The sequence below is a fragment of the Phyllopteryx taeniolatus genome, chromosome 1, assembly GCF_024500385.1.
Source record: "Phyllopteryx taeniolatus isolate TA_2022b chromosome 1, UOR_Ptae_1.2, whole genome shotgun sequence".
Taxonomy (NCBI): domain Eukaryota; kingdom Metazoa; phylum Chordata; class Actinopteri; order Syngnathiformes; family Syngnathidae; genus Phyllopteryx; species Phyllopteryx taeniolatus.
In genome coordinates, this window is record NC_084502.1 from 10,149,107 (window position 1) to 10,177,102 (window position 27,996).

At 42.1% G+C, this 27,996-nt stretch overlaps 2 protein-coding genes across 11 annotated transcripts; one reads left to right on the forward strand and one right to left on the reverse strand.

Moving 5' to 3' along the window:
- Positions 1-390: 390 nt before the first annotated feature.
- On the reverse strand, positions 391-4,788 carry mbd4 (methyl-CpG binding domain protein 4). 4 transcript variants are annotated; one of them, XM_061769517.1, is made up of 8 exons: positions 4,662-4,788; positions 3,820-3,967; positions 3,214-3,746; positions 3,063-3,128; positions 2,847-2,986; positions 1,087-1,231; positions 696-799; positions 391-606 (listed from the first exon to the last, which is right to left on the reverse strand). In XM_061769517.1, exons 2-8 carry the CDS (start codon positions 3,930-3,932, stop codon positions 532-534), a joined length of 1,176 nt encoding a protein of 391 aa, XP_061625501.1. In that variant the 5' UTR covers positions 3,933-3,967; positions 4,662-4,788; the 3' UTR covers positions 391-531. The 4 variants fall into 4 exon arrangements, with proteins under 4 accessions (XP_061625501.1, XP_061625519.1, XP_061625528.1 ...); XM_061769535.1 differs by having other exon boundaries at positions 3,820-3,958; positions 4,662-4,765; XM_061769544.1 differs by lacking the exon at positions 4,662-4,788 and having other exon boundaries at positions 3,214-3,651; positions 3,820-4,558.
- On the forward strand, positions 4,768-27,509 carry ift122 (intraflagellar transport 122 homolog (Chlamydomonas)). 7 transcript variants are annotated; one of them, XM_061769455.1, is made up of 29 exons: positions 4,768-4,959; positions 6,154-6,220; positions 7,658-7,742; positions 7,815-7,893; positions 8,066-8,142; positions 8,243-8,309; positions 8,390-8,536; positions 8,987-9,062; positions 9,840-10,031; positions 10,337-10,475; positions 11,418-11,620; positions 12,288-12,425; positions 12,783-12,947; positions 13,795-13,992; positions 14,212-14,352; positions 15,069-15,122; positions 15,433-15,594; positions 16,259-16,425; positions 17,588-17,759; positions 18,637-18,739; positions 21,866-22,006; positions 22,077-22,174; positions 23,369-23,472; positions 24,539-24,704; positions 24,879-24,993; positions 25,166-25,291; positions 26,243-26,319; positions 26,429-26,593; positions 27,065-27,509. In XM_061769455.1, the coding sequence occupies exons 1-29, from the start codon at positions 4,916-4,918 to the stop codon at positions 27,149-27,151; spliced, it is 3,555 nt and encodes a 1,184-aa protein (XP_061625439.1). In that variant the 5' UTR covers positions 4,768-4,915; the 3' UTR covers positions 27,152-27,509. The 7 variants fall into 7 exon arrangements, 6 of the variants coding, with proteins under 6 accessions (XP_061625439.1, XP_061625459.1, XP_061625449.1 ...); XM_061769475.1 differs by having other exon boundaries at positions 26,432-26,593; XM_061769465.1 differs by having other exon boundaries at positions 22,080-22,174.
- The last annotated feature ends 487 nt before the right edge of the window (positions 27,510-27,996 follow it).

The following is a 27,996-nucleotide window of genomic DNA, read 5'->3' on the forward strand; positions in this document are numbered from 1 at the left end:
ACATTGAGGGCTCTGTTTTTCGTAGACGCCGCATCTGTGGCGGGGCACAAATGTTGCCAATGTTGCTGTTGCCAACTTGGCGTCAAGCTGGGCGGTGTCAGTGCAGCAAAGGTGTGTCCTTGGGCATACGACTGTCATAGTGACTATTCCTATCTTCATCTAATGTGTTTAGGGTGCATTAGCACACCTTTATTTGAGTCCCAAAATAAGGACAAGTGTTAACAATGCAAAGTCATTCCAGGGCCTACTGAATGGTTGAGCTGGCATCTATGCTCCCCAAAAAGTACTGACAATTTGTTTTCTTAATATGCTTGACTGATTGGTAAAGAACTGCCTTCCTTATGCTAATCAACATGGAAACACATGATTAAACATCAGAGACAAAGAATACACTGTTAAAAAAAGAAGAAACATTTTATTACATCTACACTGTATGCCGGAGTAGGCTAGAACATCTGAATATTTGTGGTTAAAAAAAAAAGCACATTGATGACGGAAAGCTTTTCATGCGACCAGTTCTTCACGCTCTATTCAGAGTCCGAGCGTCTCCTGGTTTTCCCAAAGCCAGGCGTGATATTTGTTCAACATGCGATCGTCAGGCGTCACCTTGAACAAAACGAAGCAATAACAAGATTTGTTTTGCAATGATTTCAAACAGTGGCCATCTACAAAAATGAATGAAAATGAGGACTTACCTGTCTCCATTCTTCCACACAGAAGATCCTGTAGGAATCGTTGCCGTACTTGCCGATGCCGTGTAACTCGATGGGGTAACGCCACGGTTTGCTCAGATACTCATCTGCAGATGACAAACAGTGAGAGAATACCAACATTGGCTAGATGACAACTGTACTTTTATACATGTGAAATGCATGATTTGTCATTATAGAGTGCTTCTCCAACTATTTACACCAAGTACCACCAAAACATTCGTAGCTCTCGAAGAATCACCGTCATGAGCAACATTAAATTACAGTAGTGTAGTAGGCCTGAGTGTTCATCAGAAAAAACAGTCAGAGGCCACATAGAACACCCACTTTGAGAATTAATCACCATCATAATCTAACAGAACACAGTTGTATTCACCTGAGAATCGGATGATGATTTTGGCCCGAAGCTCAAAGAGGCCAAGTGGCTTGAGGAGTTCAGACATGGCCTTGGGGTCGGCTTGGCGGGCCACCTCTGCACACGGGTACAGCTCGAAGAATTGCCAAAGGACTGGAATGGCCATCTTACCTGCAGCATTTATGCAACAAGAGTCAGACGCAAGACACTTTTGATACAATAGGGTAAACCTCAGTTTATCGCAGGTTACATTTCAAACCCAAATGCCAAAGGTAAAAATCTGCAATAGAAAGAAACCATATCATTGTTTTACGTAGCAACACAATGAAAACACAAAAAAATGCTTGTATGCATATAATGTGTAGAAATTACTGTACAGTATTGATGTGCTGTGTGTTGAGAATACCCCTTGATGGCAGTAAAGCCTAAGGAATGGTGTTGGATCGACAGTTGTTATCTTGAGAGGATTTTGAGATGAAGCATTCTCTCGAGACTCTTTCTTATTGTTTGTAAAGAATAGGCGTCAGGGTATTTCCAGATGGCAGAAAAACACTTGACTACCATTGACTTGAACTGCAAACGATGACAAAAACTTGTTGTTTGGGGTTGTGCTGCCAGATATACCCCAAAAGGTTTAGGTATGTTTTAATCTCCTACCCCCAAAAAATCAAAATAATCCAGAGAAACCTGTGGGTAAGGATGATAAATCAAGTGGATGCCGTACATTGTTGTACAGAGACGATCGCAAGACTGGCTGTGGACATGGGACTGACTGGAAACCAGATCTCTACCATCAGGACGTATAAAATGTTTGCTTGGGTTGTCATTTAGCAAAACAGAATGGCGAGCCTGCTAGCTACGTTAGTTTCAGTATCTATTCGAGCGTCAAAAGAGCACGTCTGTGCCGTTAATCCAAGAAAAGTATATTACCGTAATTTCTCGTGTATAATGCGCATTCCCCCCCCAAAAAAAATTATCAAAAGTCAATAGTGCACATTAAGCTTAGGTATAGGGGCAAATGGAAAAAAACACTCACATTTTATAAATGTATGCCGCCATTTAGTGGTTATGAAAAAGCTGTAGAGGTTCATTCCAAAATGCCACCGCCACCTAGTGGTTATAAAAAAGGTGTAGCCTACACTTTCATTCCAATATGACAGGTGTATGTATGACTGCATATATGTTCAGTTCTGCTCCCAAATTTACATACCCTGGCAGAATTTGCAAAATGTATTGATTTATTTTTTACATATGACTGAACAACAACCATCATGAATTTCTTTATGGTTATGTTTTGTTGAATGATAATGCTTTTCTGAAATGCTTGACCGTTTAATTTGATAAAAGTAGGGCTGTGAATTTCAAAACAAGACCAAGTAAATTAAAAAAATGATTACGTGTTCAAATAAAGTGCTTAACTACAGAATCATTCTTTGAAAGAAATAGAGACAATACTTCATGTTTTAATCATATGGGTAGAAGCAAAATTATGCATTGTAAAAATGCATTATACAAAGGTAGAAGGGTTTTCCAGGATTCTGAGGTCAACTTTGGGGGTGCGTATTATACATGGGTGCGCATTATACACGAGAATAACGGTAGTTAGTCAGTCATTCATTGATCATGTTATCTATGTCTGAATTTCCACCACATCTATTTTTTTTAAACAATTACCTATTGAAATATAAATTAGGCCAACGTAAGCAATTTAGCTCACGTAGCATTTTCTTTTTGACTGACAATCAACACATTCTAACTATATCGTGTTTGTGTGTGTGAACCTTACCACTTGTCTTGTTCAGAAAAATGGTAGCCACCAGTAGCTTCCACACGTCATGGAAAACGGTTTCCTGTACAAGGTTGAAAGGAGAACGAGGAGGTGTCCACTTCTTGAAGGCTTTTCTTCGAGGTGGACTGGGACCTTCACACGTTTCGGAGGACATTTCTTCAGAAATGTGTCATAATTAGCACACAATGATTCAAGTCAAAGACATTACCGTCTGCGAGAGGCTTCCTGCTGAAATAAGGGCTTGTTTTCCGTTTGTCTTCTAAACCTTTGGACTCTGGCCATACAAAAACAACAACAAGGACATATTATGATAGTGGAAAAGATTGTTATGTTGGCAATAAGTAAGAGTGACTGCTTACTATTTCTGGAATTTGCCACTGGCACGCAGTTTCCAGCAGTGATTTGAGACAGCAACTCATCTTCTTCGGCATTGGGGACAACCTTCCGTTGCCGACTGGGTTCGCTGTCCATCCGCAACTCATCTTCGCCTGCCTCAAGCTTGTCCACATACGGAGTCCGTCTCGGAAGCCTCGCTCTCAGCGCGTCCAACCTGCGAGGGTCCTCGTGCGTTGTGACGTCGTCACACGGCGCGCTTGCAAGTTCAGGAGTTGTTTGGCTCTCCAGATCAACAAGGTTCCTCTGCTCCGCACACACACCTTTGTGGGGGGAGATTGCACTTTCACAGGTATTTGTAGGCACTTCCAGTAGTTTTGATGCATCTTCATCTTCCAGAATGTCCTGCTGCTGTCCACCTCTTGTCCGTTTTTCTCGAACAGGGAGACACTGCAGAGAGTCTGCTGTAAAATCGAAGAGATTGATGTCGACGTCTTGAGCGTCATTCACAAGGTATGCTCGCAGAGAAGCTCTCGATCGGAACCTCTGCCCGTGGGGACTTCAAAATGTAAACATACGGTTAGTTGGGCACTGCACAGGCACGACAACGGTGTTGGGCGGATGGGGATTACCTGGTGATGTACACGTCCACTTTTCCCGCTGTCTTGCCTGTTCGTCGCTGCCGAACCTCTCTGATCCAACCATGAGGCATTTTGGGGGGGTGGCAGGACTTATTCGTATCCATGTGGCTTCCAACATGTACAGTATGTTCTAAATAGGCTTGCAAAGAGGTGGGGAATTTCCAGTCATTTTCAGGAAAGGTTCTGCTTAAGCTTCCATGAGAATTAAAGATAGTTAATTTTGGAAATATTCTAAATCTCCATTGTAAATATGGGAATTAACTGGGAACTGATGGTTATTTATTAACTGCCATTGACGGCTTTAGAAGTCAAATATCCATGTTAACTGGGAAGGCTGGCAGTGAATGAGATTAATGGCAAGGTATCGTCCATCCATCCATTTTCTGAGCCGCTTCTACTCATTAGGGTCGCGGGCGTGCTGGAGCCTATCCCAGCTATCATCGGGCAGGAGGCCATACATATGTATTTATGTATGTTGTTTTTTTTAATAAGGCCAATGCACCCTTAGGCCGTGACAGTTCTAACATTTTAAGAAAAGTGATTGTTGCCATGTTGTATTTTATATATATATATTTTTTTTAATTATTATTATTTTTACCACGCATGCGTAATCGCGCACTCACGAGTTTTATCACGGAGTCAGGAAGTGACCCTCGTCTGTCATGAGCTTCTATCACCACAGGGGGCACTATAGGCTTTATAGGGTGGCAGAAAAATGCCGGACGAAGAAGGGTCTTCCCAATCCGCGGCCGTCGTGTCGCTAAAATTTATACGAAACAGCTTACTTTCCCAAGATGTTCTCTAAAAAGCAATTCAATTCCTCATGAACTTACATTTCTTTCCACCCTGGACCGAGCAACAGCAGTGTCGAGTGTTTTGATTTGAATCAATGAGCGAGGTCCCTTAGCATCCCACTGACTGCTAGCAGGCAGGAAGCAAATAAAAAATATTAAAAAAAAAAAAAAAAAAGCAGGAAGTGTGAAGTGAGTCTGCGCGGCGACAGCGAGTCAACAAGAGGAGGCAACATGACAAAGTGAGCAGGCAAAACAAGCTGTTGATACCCATTCGAGTTGGACCCTGTCAAGAAATGAGAGCCGTTCTGCTATGGAAAGAAACAACACGTCAACACTGGTGAGCGAGCGTCTTTGCGCTTCATCATGATCAGGATGCGACGCGGTGTGCTTAGCGACACTGGTTGCTATGTCAACCAGCGTTAAGACAGCTAGTTACTTAGCTTACATGTTCTCTCTCAAACAACACAAACCCAGTCGCCCAATCACAATTATTGTCTCGTAGACTAGCTAGGAATGATAGTTTATGCAATGTTGTTTTGTTGGTGACACAATAAGATGCTACATGCTACATTGAAAGGCTAGCATGTCCGTACAGGTCTGCCTTTGTCAAATGCAAGGCCCGCGGGCCAGATCCGGCCCTTTTCACGTCATCGCCTGCAAAAACTTGCCGCAATTTTTTTTTCTTAGCTCCTCTTAAAATCTACCCATCAAATGATAACCAAATGGCGGGGAAATATTTCTAAACATGTTACTTCAGAACAACAAGTGTAACTGCCTCTCACTGTAGCCGCAGCCCTAGTCCAGTATGTAAACAAACACAGTGCAGCTCAGCTGCTGGCTAGTTGATCCTGCGATATGCTTTGTTGCCGTTGTTGTTTTTTTCATGGCATAATAATTCAAACTGTTACTTGTTTGCATCCTTGATGCCCGAAAAGAAGACAAGCTATTGATGTTGCTCTTTACGAATCTCTCCCAGTGTGGAGTTTTTATTGTATTCCCTGTGCTTGCCTGGCTTTTCTCCACCTACTCCGGCTAGCTCCCACATTACAAAAATATGCTTCTTACATTAATTCTCTAAGTTTAAATTGTCCATAGGTGTGATTGTGGGTGTGAATGGTTGTTTGTCAACTTATGCCCTGTAGTTGGCTGGCGACGGGTATATCGTGCCAAAAATGAGCAGGGAGAGGTTCCAGCTCACCTGCAACCCTATTGAGGATAAGCAATGTAGAAAGTGGATGGATACACTGATCATTAAATTTGTCCCTGTTTACTCAAACGATAAGCAGTTTTGTTCCGGTCATGTACCAAACCGTGAATTAAACGAAGTTTGACACCAATGAACGAATCCAAATGGAGATGGCTTTTTAAAATAAAACCTAAGAGAATTCTAATTGAACGGCCGAGTTTCCCTGCTGTGTGAGTAATACATCCATTCAATAAACGTTGATTATTTCAGTTAATTTTACTGTTACATTTTGTAAACCAAGTATTTATTTTGTACTTAAGTTTCAATCCCACTTATTTCTTTCAGTGTTTATGACCTTGCCTTCAAACCAGATGGCACCCAACTCATAGTGGCAGCAGGCCTTCATGTCCTGGTAAGACTTAACTTTCCCTTGCTTTTTGGATGAACACATTAAAACTGTAAACCGTTGCTTTCTTTTTTCTTTTCTTTTCTCCCCACCTGAACTCTATATGATCATTCATGCTTTTGTCTCCTCACGTCTTGACTATTGTAATTCCCGCGTCACCTGTGTCAACAAAACGTCATCAGATCATCTCCAAACACCTCAGAATATCGCAGCGAGGCTTTTGTCTGGATCCCATAGCTTCAGCTAGGAGTTTACTGGGCCCAAATCCGGGCAGAAGTGGTATCATTTGCACACATGCCGCATTCCCCACTGGCTCCAACACTTCCTACTTATTATTTAATATTTTCTTTGTTTTCTGTTTTACTAAAATACAAAATAAAACTACAGGAACCCCATGCAAAAAGAATAAAATTATAACAAAAGTGCATTTTGTGTCCAGTTCAATGTGGCCCTGTTACATGGTAGTTGAACACATTTCAGCCACATCGCTCCAGTTCTGTTGTCCTTTCACTTGGCGTCCTGTTCATTTTAGGATTCAGTACTTGACAGTATTGAACAGGGTCAGGCTCCTCCATACTTGGTGGATCTGCTGTCATTTATTGTCCTGTTAGGTGACTGCGCTCAGCTGACTGAATGCCTTTTGCTTACGCTCTGTCCCTCACACAAAATTCAAAACTAAAGTAGGTAAAGCCTTGCAGCCGGTTGCTCACAAATTGTGGAATACACTTGCATTTGAGTTCAGAGCTACCTCTTCTGAAAGCATTTTTAAAAAGCAGTTAAAACATGTTTCTTTAGGCCGGACAAGAAAACAAGTTCTCCAGCTTTTGTCGAACAGTCCTGTAGCTCATGTCATATTTGAGGACTGGATGGATGACAAAGACGTCTATCGACTGCATCGTAAAATATATTCCCCAGCTAACGTGTTGATTAGTAGCTTTTCTGTGTGCTCTGATTTTCTTAAGTCATAACTTTTAAGGACGTTTATTACACCATTATATGCTGCTCATTTGAGGCTGCTTCTTCGAGTGCCATGGTGGCATAGTGCCAGTCAGTTGTTTGTATCCACTAGTGTGCCAACGTGTGAGGCACTATTAAGACCAGAGGATGTTTAGCTTTATGTGTCAACTGGACAACTCAGAGAACCACATAATAAAAGTCCTAGTCAGCCCAATAAAAAAAATGCTATTAATTTACCTCTAAATTTAGACGGCATTGGTGCAATTTGCACTGTTTTGTATGTCGTACCTTTTTTTTTTTTCAATTTGTTCCCATTTTATACTCATATGCTCTTGCTATGTAGACCTGTGTTGTCTACAATAGAGATTACGTATCCCCATGTGAAGCACTTATGAGTCCTATCCTTGAAAAGTGAAGTGTATTTACTTAAGCATGACTTCTCAACAATGCTTGCTCTCTTATTGCCAAGTTGTGTGTTTGTTGTAGGTGTATGACACCTCAGATGGAACTATTATTCAACCTTTAAAAGGACACAAAGATGTAGTCTACTGTGTAGCTTATGCCAAGGACGGTAATGAACTCATTTTCCTTTTCTGAATTGCTTTTTCGTCGCCTGCTGCCACTAAATACTTTTTTTCTGCAGGTAAAAGGTTTGCCTCTGGCTCAGCAGACAAGAGCATAATCATCTGGACATCCAAACTCGAGGGTATTTTGAAGTACACGTGAGTGTGATATCGTAACCATTAATTTTTATTTTTTTGGGTAAAATACAATATAATGACCATTCACACTTCGAACACTGGTGTTTTAGGTTTTAAAATGTGACTTGACAACTATTCTGGCTACTCTCCTCCTGTGTCTATTCATTGTGTCTTTTCATGCATATATCTGTAGACACTATGACTCTATCCAGTGTGTTGCCTACAACCCAGTCACTCACCAACTTGCATCCTGTTCCTCTGGTGACTTTGGTCAGTGCATATTGAGTTTACATCTATACTGGGCTTCTTAATGGCATAGTATCAATCTGTCATATTGTTTTGAGAACACAATACCTACTTACTGTTGTAGGCCTTTGGTCGCCAGAGCAAAAGTCGGTGAACAAACACAAAGTGAGCAGTAAAATAACATGTTGCGGGTAAGTGAAGAGTGCTTCTGTTGTTAACCTGAATGAAACACATCTACATTGAAGCGTTTCACCATTTCACGTAAAAACAGGTGGACAAACGATGGGCAGTACCTCGCTCTTGGTATGATGAATGGAGTAGTGAGCATTCGGAACAAGAACGGCGAAGAGAAGGTCAAGATTGACCGTTCGGGAAGCTCCCCCACTCCAATCTGGTCCATGGCTTGGAACCCCTCCAAGTTAGTATCCTCTGGGTTGCATTGGATGAAAATAGAATCGCACTCACAGGCAGACTAAAATTCAAGCTCATTTCTTGAGGGAGGTTCTATGTGGGGCCAGTAGGTGGCAGCAGATAAACATGGAACGGAGTGGATTGGTCTTTGGACCTTGAGGCACCCCAGAGGTCATTTTGAGAGGGTGGAGGGATTAGATACCATTAATGAGAAGTTACCGTCATTTGTGACAGTGGCTCATTCGTAGTTTAAAGATAATAAATACAATTGGACACTGTCCTTAAGTTGAGGACAAATGTGTTTCGGTTAGGTGCGTCAATATATTGACTGCATATGTATTACCATCCATCCATCCATGGGGGGGGGGGGGGGGGGGGGGGAGGAATGTAACCAAGCACTTGCAGTGTAGTTGAGTATTTCTACTGCTAACATATTTTCTTTGCTGTGTTTTTCGAGGGATGAGCAACACGACATTCTGGCAGTGGCCGACTGGGGGCAGAAGCTTTCCTTCTATCAACTCAGTGGAAAGCAGGTAACGATGCCAAATACTTTCCAGTCCTAATCTAGAAACTAATACAGCATGCCAGTATGCCAAGTTGCACTAGTGTGTATGCCAAGACCTTGTCAAACGGAACATGTCTGGCATGTTAAAAAAAAACACACAGCGGTTAATGGCATTTTCGATAACCACCGATATGTACTCTACAAAAGTCTGAAATAATGCAAAGTTACCTGGTTGCCTATTCAAGTGAAATAGCAGGGGTCCGTCTGACCCGGCCCTGCTATGATTTAATGGCCTCTTGCTGTCTCCCCTTCCTCCTAAACTCTCCGTGGGTAGCACTGTAATTGTACACAACTATGCAGTGTTCATTACTCTGCCTTTATGCCACAGGCTCATATACTGTCGTTGGCCTGCATAATATTATTTATTTTTTCACGGAACATTCAGTTTTGATTACAAAGCCGGGAATTGTGTGCAATGAATAATCTGTGGGTTGTCAGGCTGTTTTTTTTTCTCTCTTTTACACAGTGAGGAGAAACAGATGTGTAGAGGTGTGTAATTAATACCGAGCTGTGCACATGGACTTTGAACACTAAGACAGAAGCTACTTCAAACAAATATGTACTTTTTTATTTTTGTCCATCTCTCTCTCTCTTTTCTCTTTTTTTTTTACACCGACTTTTGGATGTGGTGTTGACTTTGAATGGTGGCGGCCCAGACAGTGGGAAATGTTGGCCGGGGGCCTGAGCAATAAATTAAAAGGATGCCTTTTCAAATCTGGTCCCTGTCTCTCTTTCTCTCTGTCAGATCGGAAAGGACAGGGCTCTCGCTTACGATCCGTGTTGTGTCAGTTACTTCTCCAAAGGCGAGTACATTGTCATGGGTGGCTCTGACAAACAGGCCTCCCTCTACACCAAAGATGGTGTGCGGCTGGGCGTCATTGGAGAGCAGAACTCCAGGGTGTGCACGTGTCGGGTAAAGCCTGACTCCAATTTTATGGTGAGTTTTTTTTTTTTTGTACCTGGAAATTGAGTGTTTAGGAATAAGAGACAGGCGGTGACTATGCGTGAAAGTCACACAGATCCACGCTGAGACAGCGGTTCTATTTTACACTAACACCTTTACAGCTTTTTTCTGCTATATTTAGTTGTAAGCGATGAGGAATTCAGGAGGGGAGAATTGGGTGTTGAAAGTTTCAATGCTTCTGTGTGGATGTTCCAACAACAGGAACATTTTCCCACTCTTGCAATCTTTTCTTAGAGGTGTTAATTAGATGCGCTGCTACATTGTTGTTTCTTGTATAGGTGATGGGCTGCCAAGATGGGACTATCGCCTGCTACCAGCTCAACTTCAGTACAGTTCACGGCCTTTACAAGGATCGCTATGCTTATCGAGACAACATGACTGACGTCATTGTGCAGCATCTCATCACTGAAGGAAAAGGTGCACTATGATGATAATGCATGGAGGTGCATCTCAATGAATTAAAATACCGTAGGAGAGTTCATTGTATTTTAGCATTGCAATTCCAAAAGTGAAACTCATAAGTTATACAGATTCATTCAGCACAAGAAAATACTTTTCGGAAGGCAAATTCCAACCTCATTTCCATATTGAAATCTTTTTTACTGTTTCTTGTGTAAGATTCAAGTTTCTTGGAGAAATGTGGGTTTTCATTAGCAATAAATAAAAGGATAAAATAGTGCAGTGACTCTGTGTAGTGAATCTCTATATGAGTTTTTTAATTGAACTACAGAACTACACAGTTTTCCAATTCTAATTTATTAAATGTACCTGTGAAAATGACTCATGCAGCTACTTTTTGTCCTGGTTTGATTTCTGAGGGTGGTTTAAAAGGGCCTCTCTATTTTAAAATGCTCATAAATGATTTATTTGTTTTTTACCGCCCATTTCTTTTGTGTTTGTCCTTTAATGTATGACAATTTTAAGTAACGTTGTGGGCTTTCAGCCAGGATTGTGATTCCATTCATTCTTCACAATACCAGGAATGTTGAAAGGCTGCGCAAGATGAAATCTGGCCAGTTGCTCATTGCTTGGGATTGAAGATTTGATTTTCATGCGAGATGGGGGCCCCTCCACATTTTACTATTGGCTTTCGTGAATGGCTGAACAGCCACTTACCCGGGAGATGGATGGCTCGTTGTTATCCATTTGAGTGGGAATAGGAAGCTTCTTTTCAATCACCCTGTATTATAAACCTCCCTATGCCATATATTTCTTTAAAAGAAAATGCAGTGAGGCATTTAATCATTTCATGTGGGGGGGGAAAAAAGCAGCAAGGTAACATAATACAGCACAGTAATCTTGAACCCTGACCTCCAAATACTCTCCCTATTTGTTCTTTTTCTTCTTCTTCTTCTTCAGTGAGGATTAAGTGTGGTGAACTGGTGAAGAAAATTGCCATCTACAAAAACCGCCTTGCCATCCAGCTGCCCGAGAAGATAATCGTCTACGAGCTTTTCTCAGACGACTCGTCGGACATGCGCTATCGCATCAAAGAGAAAATCTGCAAGAAGTTTGAGTGCAACCTGCTGGTGGTCTGCTCAAATCACATTGTCCTGTGTCAGGTTAGAAGGGCTCACTTCCTTTGTAGATGAATACTACAATACGGACTGATTTGGAAAAGTGTTTTGACTGAGAGTCACCATTCAGAAAGTCAATGAACCCGGAGAAAGAAAAAAAAAAACAGCATTGTGTGTTTCCCATATGTTTTCATGTGGTTTGTAAAATGTTCTGCAGGCCCTGGAGCTCTCTGCTCCTCTTAAGACCCCTAAACTAGATCAAGTAAGTCATGACTGAGTGAAAAGGAGCACATGGAGCAGAGCCAGCATGTGCCTCTGTTTCTTGTCTCTCTGTGTTTGACAGACAGTGTTGAGGAGGAGGAGCTGCCATAACACATAGGTTACTTCCTTTTAAATCTGCCTGTGTGCCACAGCGATCTTTCAGATCTTCCTCAAACAGGCATGCTTGCGTTTCATCCTTCAGACAGCTTTTAGACAGTCCAAATGGGCTGGATTCTTATGGGATGTGGGCCTCTATGTCAAAGCAAATCTTTGTTGATCTTTACAGTATCCTGCTTGTAATCATGTGTTAAAAAAAGAGCAGTCAGCTGAGATTTGTTAGGTGTTGATGAATTCCATTTAAAAAAATAGATGCATAAAGGAAATAAGGCAGGTGATTTACACGCTGTGACGCGATAGCAAGCGAAGCACTTCATGCTGATGTGTTTTACAGGAGAAGAGGCTTCAGTGTCTGTCTTTCTCCAGCGTCAAAGAGAAAGAATGGCTTATGGAGTCGCTCATTCGCTACATCAAAGTGATCGGCGGTCCGCCAGGCCGAGAAGGCCTTCTGGTGGGCTTAAAAAACGGAGCTGTGAGTATTTTCAGATCAGTAAAAAAAAAAAGGTAAAGGAATAACCAGTAAATGCAATATTTTGAGGATATGGTTTCGTGAGGTCATTTATGACATCATCAAACGTATTGCACTTACTGCGTTCGCAATCATTCCTCATGCCTTACTCCCTAATCACAACAAAGGGATTTTTGGTGGACATTTGAGGGAACTATCTAGGGACCAATCCAAGCAGACACAGCATTTTGACAGATTCTCATTTTTGGGAAATCTGTCACGTTGCTAGTTTAAGTCATGTATTCCAGCAATATTAATGTAACAAATCCATTAATAGACGGATTGTTTGTTGTAGATGCCAGCTGATTGTTTTTCTTGTAGATCCTAAAGATTTTTGTCGACAACCCATTTCCCATCACGTTGCTGAAGTTGTCAACATCAGTGCGATGCCTGGACATGAGCGCGTCGCGAAAAAAGCTGGCTGTGGTGGACGAGCACAATACTCTCCTGGTCTACGACATTAACAGCAAAGAACTGCTTTTTCAGGTCAGCAAGCAGCGCTTTGGTTAAGGGGATGGCTGGCTGACACATTTGAACATGCATTCCCGTGGTGGAGCCGAATAGAGTGGAAAACATCCATCTATTTACTTTGGATCTAAAAACTTTACTGTTCAAATGCCAGGTTTTTGTGATGTAAAAAAAAAGAGACCAAGATAAATGATTTCAAACCTTGTTTTCCTCACTGGCTAGTTTTCTTCTTGTCAATTGATCCATTTTGGAGGGACGTCCAGGTCTTGTTAAAGTCAGTGTTGTGCTATGTTTTCTCCACTTGGCTGACTGTCCTCACTGTGATCCATGGTGTTTTATGGCTTGGAAATTCTTTTGTACCATTCTCCCAACTGATACCTTTCAACAACGAGATCCCTCTGATGCTGTGGAAGCTCTCTGCAGACCATGGCTCGTGCTGGAAGATGGGACTACGCACGTGTCAGGAAAAGCCAACTAGAACATCTGAACTTTATTTAGGGTTAGTCAGGGGCACTTCTATTGATAGTATGTGTGTGCTGACTCCCATTTAACATGAATTTGAATGTGATTTATTCTTTCAGAACACAGCCAGATCCCTAGTTATAAGAGGGTGTGCACACTTATGCAACCACATCTCAGTTTATGAATTCATTTCCTTTTTTTTTAGATAGAGTTGTAGAGCTCATTGGTGACATTAATGGGGAAAGTTTTGAAATGATTTATCTTGGTGTCATATTTTAACATCACAAATATCTAATTTGAACAGGGGTGTGAAGATGTTTTATATCCACATTACTTTTCTAATGGAACAAGCAAAATGTTTTTTTTTTTTTTTTTTTTTTGCATGTTTTTGCTTTCCCCGCAGGAGCCTAATGCTAACAGTGTGGCGTGGAACACTCAGTGTGAGGTGATGCTGTGCTTCTCTGGCAACGGCTACCTGAACATCAAGGCCAGCAACTTCCCCGTACACCAGCAGAAGATGCAGGGCTTCATGGTGGGCTTCAACGGCTCCAAAATCTTCTGTCTCCATGTTTGTTCTATGTCTGCCGTGGAGGTACCTCAGGTAGGTGTATCAGTGTGGCACTAATAGCAGATAGCTAGTACAAAAAGCTTTGTATCTTAGATCTACAAAGCCAAAACTGTCCCTGTATGGGGTGAAGTTTAACAATTAGAGGGTCGTACCTGCAGAATCCAATGAGAACCACCGCATTCATCTTCTTCATTCCATGTAGCTACCATTAAGCTTTTACATTTCCTTATGCTTTTCAATGTGATCTCCCAGTCTGCACCCATGTACCAGTACCTGGAGAGGAAGATGTTCAAGGAGGCCCACCAAATCGCCTGTTTAGGTGTGACAGACAGCGATTGGAGGGATTTGGCTACTGAAGCGCTGGAAGGCCTTGATTTTGACATTGCCAAGAAGGCAAGTGACATGCGCACACACACATTCTCAACATTTATTCTTCACATTTAACTGAGTTGCATGCAGACCAATACAAATATATATGTATTTTATTGTACCTTCCAGATGACCTAAGTCAGGGGTTCGCAAACATTTTGGGCTAAGGGAGAGACATTTTCCAAGGACCCCCTTATACTGTAATCCTAACACAATTAAATGCCACGAAATTGGTTCTGTTTTTTTTTTTTTTTTTTTTTTTTTTGACCGCTGTAGTGACTATTGTTAAAAAAAACAACAACTAGCGACTTTAATTCCTGCTAAGAAGTGAACGAGATGAGCGGAATCATCTTTCTATTGTGTTCCGGAGAAGCCCGGTGAAAGGTATTCACTGAGTCAATGGCGCTGAACATTGCCAAAGACATGGTGCCCGTTTATATGTTGCAGAAGCTAGTCATTTATACATGTTGGAAATGTTTTTAACCGAGGTATGTGTATGTTTGTTTCATTCATGTGCTGCAGGTTCCCATGTGTCGGTATGCACTTAAAAAGAAAATAACGATATTACATGATTGCAAATAATGTTTGCTGACCCCCAAGGTACGGCTAGAGGACCCCAAGGAGTTCCCGGACCTCAGTTTGAGAACCACTTCTATAAACAGTGTTTCCATTTAGTGTTTTGAGTCACAATTTGATGGATGTAGCTGCAGCATCTAAATCAGCACTCTACCCCTTTACAGGCCTTTATTAGAATACAGGACCTGCGCTACCTGGAGCTCATCAACAGTATTGAGGTAAAAGTCAATAATTTGATTAAAGTCATGCTGTAAGGGCATTTCATAGTTTGCGCTTTTTCCAAAGTTGATATAGTCACAACTAAAACTGGCAAAAGAAACACATGAACACGAGGAATCCCAATGAAATTCTCCTCGATATAAAATGCATGTACTTAGCAGTGAATGCAGAATTGTTAGCGAAATTCATTTTCTGTCTCGAATTGGATGACATGCATTGGAAAAGTTGAACGGACTTGAAAGAGTGAGTTCAAGTGCGTGTCTCTTCAAAGGACATAAATACAAATTGATTGTGATGTCTGATTTGCAGGCGAGGAAGAAGCGGGGCGAGAACGACGACGACTTGTTCCTGGCAGACATTTACGCCTACCAGGGGAAATTCCACGAGGCGGCCAAGCTGTACAAGCGGACCGGCCAGGAACCCAAGGCTTTGAGCATGTACACCGACCTGCGCATGTTCGACTACGCCAAGGTGATCAAATCAGTGACCGACCGAAAAGACAAACATGCGAGCTGATGTTTATGTTACCGTGATGTCTGTTCGCATGTGCCGCTTTGGCACGTTAAAGCTCGTTTTACGGCCTGTCGTCTCCTCGTACGTATATCACGCGAACATCATGAGCATTCTTTCACGCATGTATTCTTTCATAAAACAAAGCTAACCTCCACACCCAGTTAGAGATGGAAATGGAGCGTCTGCTTTTACATGAATTCTTTGGAAGTCAGTTGGAGTTCGGGGGGAAAAAAAAAAAATCATGCTTTTTGATGTTTACATGCATGTGAAAACTTTGATCATCAGCGGCACATTTGTGTTGGCCAAAGCAGATGACAGAGGGCTGACTTGCTTGTGTGTATTTGTGTGTCAGATTGTGTGATGTGTGTTTGATGCAGCTGCTGTATATTTATGTGGCTGTGCCGCCATCTGCTCCCAGAGGCTGTATGTTTTAGTTAGGACGGACGTCGGAACCGGAGGCCCTCAAGCTACCTCCTGTCTCGGACTTGACCTTCACATGTCAGTCATGAGGGGGGGGGAAGCATCAGTTTTCACATTGCTACATGACCAAATTTCTCACGCCTTTTTGGTCGTTTGCATCTATATGACAATGCATCTTTGTGTGTTTCTTTGCCCTTTGAAGGACTATGTTGGGGCAGCAGACCCAATGACCTCTCGCATCCTGATGGCCAAGCAGGCCGACTGGGCCAAGTGTAGCAAGGAACCCCAGGCAGCGGCGGAGATGTACATCTCAGCCGGAGAAAATCTTAAAGCCATTGACGTTTTGGGAGAGCATGGCTGGGCAGACATGTAGGTGTCTTTCGAGATTCGGTGTTGCACAAAACACGTGAAATGTTTCCCCAGAAAGCGAAAGAGAGCGGCCTCTCAGTCATGCCCACGAATAATTGCTCTGAGTCAAGGATCGTTGAATGAGGTCAAGGTCGTTGTGACCCTGCAAACCAGAGTTTCGGTCTTGTGAATGCGACATCTTGGCTTAGTCTTGAGGGAATTATTTTCCTTTGATGCAAATGTTGACTTTTGCGCTCAAGGATGAGCTGAATAGAATTTGGCAGTCAAAGGTTAAAATCAGTGGGTGTGCTGTAAACCTGTTTTTGGCTATAAAAAAAAGTGAACTTTCTCAAAAATGATGGCATTTTAAATCCTAATGACTCAACATGACCCACAGTGCGACATCATTATTTTTCTACACACACACAAATAAAAAACACCGATAGCCATGAATCAGTGCCAACTCACTCCTAGCTTGAGCCGAGGCCTTCGAACAACATCCATAAGAGGACATGGGTGGGATGGCGTCACGTTGACAAAGTTCTCTATCTGTCCTCTTCAGTAGTAGTGTTAAGACAAAATACTTGCACATTTTCACCATTTATGTTGCATCCAATAAGTACATTGTGAGACACTCAGGACTGACATGGCTGGAAACCTCAACCGAAGTGATTTGCTTCGTCATCCACCTGTGGGCTGTTAACTTCAGATCTATTTAGAGGCGTATATTTACGTAATATAATGATATTTTATCTATTGAGACACTCACCAGCATGTAAAAGTGAGTATGAGAATATAGCAATGGGTCATGCTTAAATTTAGATACACATTCGCATTCATCCCCACCTCTCTCTCTCTCTCTCATTTCTCTGTTTCTCTCTCTCTCTGCATCCATTTTTTTTTGTCAAAACCTACAGTACATTAGCCAATTTATCTTTTTTACTCTGGCTTTATCTTTCCATTAGCTTCCGCTCATATACACCGAGCATAACAAATTGAAGGGTTTCTATATGTAGGTTGGTCCCATCAGGTCGGCTTGGCGGCCACTCATTGTCGTGGCGCTGCTGCAAATCGAGCCGTGATCCCGGTCATTTTCCAGAGCCCTTAAATGTCGTTGTGCGTATTTGTACATCCCCATCCCCTTTTTCCTTCCTTTCATCCCCTATTTTCTGCTTTCATCCAGGCTGATAGACTTGGCTCGTAAGCTGGACAAGGCTGAACGAGAACCGCTGGCAAAATGCGCTTTCTATTTTAAGAAGCTGAAGCACCATGGCTACGCCTCGGAGACTTATTCCAAGATGGGGGACTTGCAGGCCCTGGTGCAGCTGCATGTGGAAACCCAGCATTGGGATGAGGTCTGACACTTTTCTTCTCACCTGCTGAGCCCGCATTGTATGTATAAACCGTCTTTAGCCAGTCACCTATATGTCAGCCACACGGGATGGTGCCAAATAAACTGCTGCGAAAATATGTGCACAGTGAGAACTGTATGGTCATGGCTCTTAAAAAGTAAGCTGAATCGGAATAACGTAAGCCGAATTACCTTAAAAGCAGCTACAAATGCTCCAGAGTTAGTCATCCAGCTTGGATTTTTGTCACCCCGTGGTCACGTTATGATTCGAAAAGCCCAAAACAGTCTAGTACAACCCAATGAATATCATCTCCCAGCTCTGTTGTGCTTCCAGCCAGATTTCACAATCAGTGTATGCGATGCTGCTGAGACAAGACGAAACTTTTGTAGTTCGTTTCATGTGATTTGTGTGCTGAAACAGGGAGCCAAAAACAGAAAACTGAATTGTTCACGTTTATATTATACACAGTAAATAATATTTGATCCTCAGTGGCAAAAACGAAGGAAGGAACAATTCACAGCACTGTTTTTATGTCTTTTTACCTGACAGTCATACTTGGACTCACTTCCTCGGAACAGCTGCTCTCCGTTATACTCTATGGTTATATTGATTCGTGTTTCCTTGCAAGATATTGACATGAATTAATTGGTGTCGGTGCTTACATGTCCATAGTGTTCTTCCTCCTGAATCATTCGGCCCAAGTGGTGCAGTTGCACTTCTAATTGTACATGCAATCCACTTACCGGTAGTTTGCACACTTTATTCTCAGCTGATTATTCATTGCTGTAGCCATGTTTTGACTGCGGCTATTCTGTGGTTCCTGTGTCTGTTTGTCAAAGTATCATATACAGGAGAAAATGTTTGTCTTTTTTCTCCCCAGGCATTCTCGCTGGCAGAGATGCATCCCCAGTTTAAAAATGACGTGTTTGTGCCTTACGCTCAGTGGCTGGCTGAGAACGACAGATTCGAGGAGGCACAAAAAGGTGAGCTTGTGATTTCCCTCATTCAGTGTCAACGGGAAACTTGAATCTCTTTCCGTATATTTCTCTTTGTAGCAGTTTAATGTGAATGGACCGTGCTTACACATAAAGTGAGCAGTCACAAAGTCCCATCAGCTCTGGACAGTTTTCATGACTTCTTACAAAATTGCGTGCACCCATCCACCGGAAAACATGGTCCTCTTTGCCGAAGCTGAGCTGAAGTGAGCTGCGTCGCCTGGTAGCCTCTGAAGCAGCTCTGATGATGATTACCAACTGTACCCATCGTTGTAATCAGCTCACAGATTTATAATTCTGATCTCAGCAGGCATATTTCCTCTTGTACCTCAGCTTCCTGCACTGTCTCAGTGTGGAATACATGTACTTGCCTGAACAGGTCTGATTGTTGCGGAGCCTGCTGACATTCCTGCGCTTTGCATTTTGTTGATTTTGTGTATTTTAGTGAGGAAGTGAGGCCGGTTTGTTTAACTACTAACCGTAATTGAGCGTGCACCTCTGGTCTGTCTCCTGGCTGCAGAAAAAGTTCACATGGTTGGGCACATGTTTGAGGGACCTCATCACTTTTCACATTTTCTTTTACACTACCAGGCCTAACTAAAGTCATACACTTTACATAATATTTAGTTGCTTCTAATTGTGTGTTTATTTCTGCTCATTTCCTCACTCTGGCATTGTTTCAACGAGTGTATATAATGTCATAACATTTGAATTGACTGTGGACTGTTGGACCCCTGGCCTTTTCTCTAGCTTGTCCCCGATATTGTTAATGGGATTAAGGTCCGCTTTCTCTACTGGCCAATCGATGTGTGGCAATGAAGTGTCATGCTTGTGGTTGTCATCTTAGGGGTTCTTCAACATTTTTCAAGGACCCACTCATAATCCTAACATCAGTTAAACATAACTCCCCTGTATTGTCCTAATGTCCTAGGAATTAAAACATTGCCTATTTGCGAGGAAATAGGCAATCCCCCCCCCCCAAGAAAAAAAAGTTGTAATCTATACAAAGATTTTTTATTTTATTTTGTTGGGGTGAAAAGTTGTACAGAGCTTTTAATTGGCCCAAAGCTATTGATGAGTTATTGGTTTATTATTTTTGATGTACAGTATTGACCTGCACGTTCCCATTTCTAGAGTTGCACATGTTTAAATGATACAACATAATAATTATTGCAACCTTTTTTGGGAACCCCCAAGCTACGGCTTGTGGACCCCAGTTTGAGAACCCCTTTCTTAGACTTATGCCTGTGCCATCAGGGAAGATGGAAACACCTGATCACTCAGTGGGAGTCAGTTGTGGACTCATTAGATCACATGAGGTTTTTATTCATTTTTAGTTTCCCCTATACTGCAGTCATGTGTTTATGATCCTTAGACTTTTTTTCCATGTGCCTCAAGGTAGGATAGGACAGACAGATAGGTCTATCTAGCTATAGCTGTATGTCAAATCTATCTGAACTCTTTCTTGTGTTAGTGTGTGCTGTGTTGTGTTGTGTTGTCTAGTGTTCTTCTGGTGTAGTTAATAAAGCTAGACCCCCAGCTGCGGTTTTCCGGGCAGGATTGCTGGTGGGCTTGAGTTCCTAAAGCGGCTTCTAATTACCCTCTGATAACAAACAGCACTAACAATAGCATACATGTGTTTAGGGCATTCAAGTAGAACCCCAATTCCAATGAAGTTGGGATGTTGTTAAACATAACTAAAAACAGAATACAATGATTTTCTAATCATGTTCTACCTATATTTAATCGAATACACGACAAAGACAAGATATTTAATGTTCAAACTTATAAACTTGATTGTTTTTAGCAAATAATCATTAACTTAGAATTTTATGGCTGCAACACGTTCCAAAAAAGCTGGGACAGGGTCATGTTTACCACTGCGTTCACCTTTTCTTTTAACAACATTCAATAAACGTTTGGGAACTGAGGACACTAATTGTTGAAGCTTTGTAGGTGGAATTCCTTCCCATTCTTGCTTGATGTACAGCTTCAGCTGTTCAACAGTCCGGGGTCTCCGTTGTCCTATTTTACGCTTCATAACGCGCCACACATTTTCAATGGGAGACAGGTCTGGACTGCAGGCAGGCCAGTCTAGTACCCGCACTCTTTTACTACGAAGCCACGCTGTTGTAATACGTGCAGAATGTGGTTTGGCATTGTCTTGCTGAAATAAGCAGGGCGTCCATGAAAAAGACTTTGCTTGGATGGCAGCATATGTTTCTCCAAAACCTGTATGTACCTTTCAGCATTAATGGTGCCTTCACAGTTGTGTAAGTTACCCATGCCATTGGCACTAACACAGCCCCATACCATCACAAATGCTGGCTTTTGAACTGTGCGTCCATAACAGTCAGGTTGGTTCTTTTTCTTATTGGCCCGGAAGACACGAGAGCCACAATTTCCAAAAACAATTTGAAATGTGGACTCGTCGGACCACAGAACACTTTTCCACTTTGCATCAGTCCATCTTAGATGAGCTCGGGCCCAGAGAAGCCGGCAGCTTGTTGATGATAAATGGCTTTTGCTTTGCATAGTAGAGTTTCAAGTTACACTTACGGATGTGGCGCCGAACTGTATTTACTGACATTGGTTTTCTGAAGTTTTCCTGAGCCCATGTGGTGATATTCTTTACACATTGATGTCGGTTTTTGATGCAGTGCCGCCTGAGGGATCGAAGGTCACGGGCATTCAATGTTGGTTTTCCCCCTTGCCGCTTACATGCAGTGATTTCTCCAGATTCTTTGAACCTTTTGATGATATTATGGACCGTAGATGACGAAATCCCTAAATTCCTTGCAATTGTACGTTGAGGAACATTGTCCTTAAACTGTCAGACTATTTTCTCACGCACTTGTTCACAAAGAGCTGAACCTCGCCCCATCTTTGCTTGTGAATAACTGAGCAATTCAGGCAAGCTGAATTGCTCAGCCTGTTCACCTGTGGGATGTTCCAAACAGGTGTCCTTTGCAGTGACATGGGATTATTGCTGGCACTTGCATTTCAAAACAACTCAAATGGGTGTTTTCCCTGATCTTTTCCCAAATTAGATCCTTAAATGCAGTAGTACTAAATACACAGTAACAATCCACTCTCCCGTCATTCCCTACCTAGCATTTCACAAGGCCGGGCAACAGAATGAAGCTGTCAGAGTCTTGGAGCAGCTTACCCAAAATGCAGTAGTGGAGAGGAGGTTTGATGACGCCGGCTATTATTACTGGATGCTCTCCATGCAGTGTCTTGACATCGCCAGAGGTGAGGCTTGTACCATCTGGATGCATCTCTGCTTTAATCTCTCTGTGACGTGTGCGTTCGTCTGCAACAGAAGATGAAGTTCAGCGAGATGAAATGCTGAAAAAGTTTGAACATTTCCAGACACTCGCAGAGCTCTACCACGTCTACCACCCCATTCAGCGCTACACGGTAAGAACACCCAGTGCTGTACTTTGTCCTCTGCCGGGCCATCCATATCTGGCTGACCGCTGGATTGGCTGCCAGAGTAAAGTCCCTGTAAAGTGAAAATAAAAATGTTTTATGAATTTGAATTTGAAACGCTACAGAGCCTGCCAAATTTGAATGAATAAATCAATCCTCAATTAATGAATGAAAAGCCTCTGCAATTGCCTGCAAGAAGAAGGCCTGCCTGCCTGCTTGAAAATACCTATTGATGGACATGATCCTGTGGACCAAAATTTAGAGAAAAAAAACCCATTTTTGTTGTTGTTGTTTTTGTTGAAACCATGCAAAATTCAGTGCTCCAATGAAGGGTGCAAATTGCAATTCTTTTGATTTAAGTTACCTACTTCCTATTTATTTTAATTTATTTGAGCAGGCAATGATATTTTTATTCAAATTTCATTTACATTATTTGGTGTTTGAGTTTACATGTTTTTTTTTATTTTATATTTAAGTAAGGGATTTTGTGTGCATGTGTATATATCTATCTATCTCTCTCTCTCTCTATATATATATATATATTATTTTTTTTTTGGGTTGAGGTTATTGCTGCGAAAAAGGGTCAACGGTCAACCAGTTAATAGAAACCTCAATTCCGCTGAAGTTGGGACATTGTATAAATCCAAGGGTTCACCTAGTTTTTACTCCCTTTCCTGAGAATGTTTTTGCATTCTATTTTTAATAAAAATATGAAAACATAATTGTTTTTGTGGTATACGTTTCAGCAGACTTTTGTTTATTCTTCTGATTTGGATGAAGATCACATACTTTTTCCTCCCACTGTGCTTCTCTGACAGTTGTCATCAAAAGTTAACATTGTCTGTGCTCAGGCACAGTTCTTGATTACATAATTGTCTTGTGGGAGTGGCTGGGCGGCGCATATTACATGATCTTTTTGTTGAAAAGTACATTTTCTGCCATGACTACGAGCTGTGCGGTTGATGGTGATGACGAAGCGGCTGTCTCTCCTCCAGCATTTGACAGGCGGTCTGTCTTGTGTCACCGTTTGTTGCAAAAGCTTTCTGCTTGGCTGTGATCGCAGCCTTGCATTAGTTCTGTGCTTTGAGCCAGTGACCTCATACTTGTACTCAGCTTTAGTGCTAAAGTGAATACCGGAGACTTGTATCTTTCATTTGCGTTCCTGTTTTTGTTTGTCTTTAGGATGAGCCCTTCAGTTCCCTCATGCCAGAGACGCTGTTCAACATCTGCAGGTTCCTTCTGAGCAACCTGCCCAAGGACAACCCACCACCGGGCATCTTTAAAGTGTATCCTTCCCTTGAAAGAACGTACTGGGGTCCTTTTTAATAGCAGCACAGCTTGCCAGTTTCGTGCAGTGCGGCTGGGAAGTTGGGCTGAGGCTACAGTGCTGGTGCTCCGTGCTTCTGATGGTCGTGACGATGAGTACAGTATGCAGATGCCAAGCGCTGGGCTTTTTCTGTCCAAACAAAAGAGTTAATCACTGAGACTTGGCTGGGTACCAAACACCCACCTGAAAAACAATCGCCGCTAATTGGAATAGATTCACTAAAAGAGTGCCCGCCATTACAGACAATGGCTCCACTCACTTGCCACAACTATAGGGACACCTGCACCATTCTGAACAACACCAACACTCATAATAAAATAATCCTTTTACAAATATAATAATGTTCAGTTTGAAGTAGCATTCATTGGAAAGCTTGTTTGTTATTGTGGTTCTGGTTTCCAGTGGTTTCAAACTGCACCTTACTTCACTACAACACCTCAGTTTAATACACTGCAATTCTTCACCCCGATAGACAAATCGAAATTAAGTTCATTCAAAGTACAAAGACAAAGACCAGCGTTAAGGAGGATTGCAATACATTTAAATCCGTAAATTTCCTCTTAATATTGTCTAATTATGCCTAATTATTATATTGACAAAATATTATTGACAGTGATATCTAATGTTATAATGATGAATTATAATACACCAATATACAGTGTATGAAATATCTACGACTCTATTAAGAGTACGTAGGTCTATCGCATATTGAAACTTTAGTGATTAAATTGTATACAGTTGTCACTGTAGTCCCATTTGAAGACGAGTGCAAGTTAAGAGGCAAAAATATGAAGATGAATTTCCATGTAAATACAAATAAGCGGCACTGCCTAAATTGTATTTCCAAATTTACAAATATTAAATAAAAACATGTAAACTCAAACACCAAATAATGTAAATGAAATGTAGGCGTGCGTCGACACACTCTCACGCAAGCCCGCTGTCCCATGTGTGCTACATGGTTAACATCTGGCCACTTTTACAACCACAACTGTCCACCTTGGGTTCCTTGACCTGGTTCCAAGTAATACCTTGTATGCTTTGGCCAAGCAAAGTAGAAAACTGGGTGCCTATAAATTGGCCAGACTTTGCTACGAGAAGCTCCAGAAACTGTACATTCCGTCTCGCTTTCAGGAGTGCATAGAACTGGACAGCCTCACCATTCGAGCCAAACCTTTCCATGACAGCGAGGTGCGTTCCAGACCTCAGTGGTGCAGCACACCACACGCATTTAATTCAACTTCTGTTCACATCCTTCACAGGTGGCTTGAAGCAGCTTCAATTTCATCCGAACTGTTTTGCTCATTGATTGACACCCTTTTTTTTTTTTTGGGTTTTGTTTTTCCTTCCGCCTGTCGTGATAAGGAACTGACTGAAGCTTTGATGTGTTACCGCTGCTCCAACAAGCCGCTGTTGAACAACCAGGGGACGGCGTGCCTCAACTGCAAGCAGCCTTTCATTTATTCAGCCTCATCATATGGTGAGTGGAGTGCGAAACATAGACATCATATATGAATGGACACCGCTTTGGGTTCTGAATTGTATGTCAGCGGCAAAGCGGAGCCACCATTCTTTTGTTGCTTGTAGATGACGGGTCTGATGTCTTAGATGAAAACGCAGCGCGTCTCCGTAACAACTGGTTGTGTGTGCAGAGGTTCTGCCTCTGGTGCAGTTCTACTTGGAGGAGGGCATCGGTGACGAGGAGGCCGTGTCTCTTATTGACCTGGAAGTTCCTCACACGGAGCAGACAGATGCGCACTGGCAGCATATGGACAACGGTACCTTCAAGATTCTTAGCACTTCATTCCGGGAACTTCTTTCCCCGCCTTAACACGGCTCTGTCGCTTCTAAGAGGCCGCGGAGGCGGCCGTGGCCTGGATTCTTGAGTCGATAGTTAAGCTGTCGCCGCTAAGTCATCTTAGCTGTCGAGCTAATAGGGTTAGCCAGGCTCTCGTGTCTCATCTTAATGACACTAACCCTCCGAGAGCCACAGCCCCAGGCCCAGTGGTGGGATTAACCTGCATTAGGCAGCAGACGCTCAAGGGCACCCAGGCACTTTGTTGTTGTCAATGACACAAACAACTGATGTGGCATTTTCAACACTTAAGCTCTTTAAGTAGATGCAGGGATTTTACAATGTATGGGTAATTACAAGAAAATATGTTGGTAGACAGTGTTACTCTGACAAGGCTAAATGTACTATTTCGTCCATAAATAATTGGACGATAAACTTTTCGTGATTTTTGCCTTTTTACGTCGAATTACTTGAAATAAAATGAGCTTGAGGTGTGACTAAAGTGTAGACTTGCACGTTTAATATCAGAACTTTCCCAAAAGTATGGCATGACCATTTTATCTGTAGGTGCCTTCATTTTCAGGGGCTCAAAAGTATTGGAACAGATTCACGTAACTGAAAATATAACCATAATCATTAACAATAGGATGAAAATATTTTGCATTTGTTGACGTCACCAAATGCTTTGCCGGGCCTTCGCTGCAGCATTATAATGCCTTCACTTTGGTCTTCAGTAACAGAAAATCATGCTACTAATTTGATTAGTGAAGAATATTCTATTTGGTTAAGATGGTTGTAAAGTATATAATTTCGAGCCTCTGAAAATGGAAATGCTCGCCATAAAATGGTCCCAATGGTAAATGCCAAACTGTTATGTTATGCTAACTAACACACCCTAACTGTGTGTTTTGCCATTTTGAAAAACCTCAATCAGAGGCCCAGATCTTAAAGATTGATGACGGTTTGGATGATGCGGAGGAAGACCCGTTCACACCCAAAATGATCTTTGAGGTAAGAAAGGAGAGAAGAGACAACGACATAAGGCGGTCCGGATTGCGCCAGCTGGTGAGGTCAAAGGACGAGGCCCCCCTTTGATGAGTTGCTGCGTGTTTCCCAACAGCAGGGCGGCTCGCACTTTGTCCCCGTCAAAGTGAATCGCTCTGTGCTGCGCTCCATGAGCAGGAGGGACGTCCTGATCAAGCGCTGGCCCGCGCCGCTCAAATGGGAATACTTCCGCTCGCTGCTTCCTGACGTCAGCATCACCATGTGTCCCACCTGCTTCAAGGTACACGGGCAGCAAAAGTACTCGCACGTGACTGCGTCTCAGACTTCAGTAGAAGTACCGATTCACCACCTTGAAAGTCAAAATGAGGAAGTACACGCTCTGAAAGTACACAAGAAGAAGTGATGTTTTTTGGTTTCAATTATGTACAAAACCTGTTTCTCAACCTGGAACAAAGGAAGACATTTTTTTTTCGCATAAAACAGTTTGCCTCTTCTTGACTTTCATAGTACTGAGTACTGAGAAGTAAAGAAAAAAAGAAATTTATACGCTATCAAATTTTTTTCCCATAGCTTCCTTGCCAACGTTGTGAACTGACTAACAAAAATTCTAAATGAGCTAAGAACAACTGAAAAAAATACACCTTACCTATATGTGCTTGTGTTTTCAATTTAGAGAATTTTTGAAATCTGCAAGCCTCTTCTTTTTTTGGCCAATTATTAACCGTGTTCATATGGTTCTCTTTCCTCCCAGATGTTCCACAGCGAAGACTACGAGCTTCTCGTGCTTCAGCACAACTGCTGTCCGTTCTGCCGGAGATCCATTGATGATCCGAACTGATCGGCCTCGAGATATCATCTGCTCCCCTCGACATCGTCACGGCAGAGATGTATTTACTGTATATTCCCCTTCACATTTAGGAAGGATGACGTCTGTAGATGACTCCCGAGTCATAGTTCAGATGAATTCCATCTGTGGAATTGTGCCACCGTTGAGGAGGTGTAAAAAAATTGTCGACTGAAAGAACACTATTTTTGATCAATTGTGGTACATTTGTCTCTTTTTATTTACCAGACCTGCATTCCTCAGGTTTGTATTCTAGAGCTGTAGCATATGTTTTATAATAGTATGTTATCTTGTTATTTAGTCATGAGAACATATTTTTATACTGTTGTCAATAAATAAGACTTGGCAAAGATTTGGCGACAAATTCATTGCATCCACTTAAATAAGCATGTTTTAGACAAGGCAAGTTTATTTGCATAGCAACATTTATACACAAGGAAAATTCATAATGCTTCACAGAGGCAAAGAAGCAGAAAAGGTCAACTCCCCACATAAAAGCAGAAAGAATGAAATCATTAAAACAGTAAAATGACAAAATGCATTGAAGTTAAAGCCACAAAATAAAAGCAAGATGATGAAAACAAGAAATGTTCTGGTTTTGTGACCGCAGTGAGGAATAAAGTTTTCCGGTCCGATTGAAATGTAGCAACGGTGATCGCAGGTGTTCAGGAAGTTTTTTCGAGCATTAGCACAACGCTGCCTGACTTGTTCACCGGTTTCCTGGACCTGACAACCTTTTTTGTTTTTAGAAATTGTCCTGAGTTCCTTTGTGGCCTCCTGGATGAATCATTGCTGTTCTCTTGGGGTTAGGGTTTGTAGGCCGGCCACTCCTGGGAAGG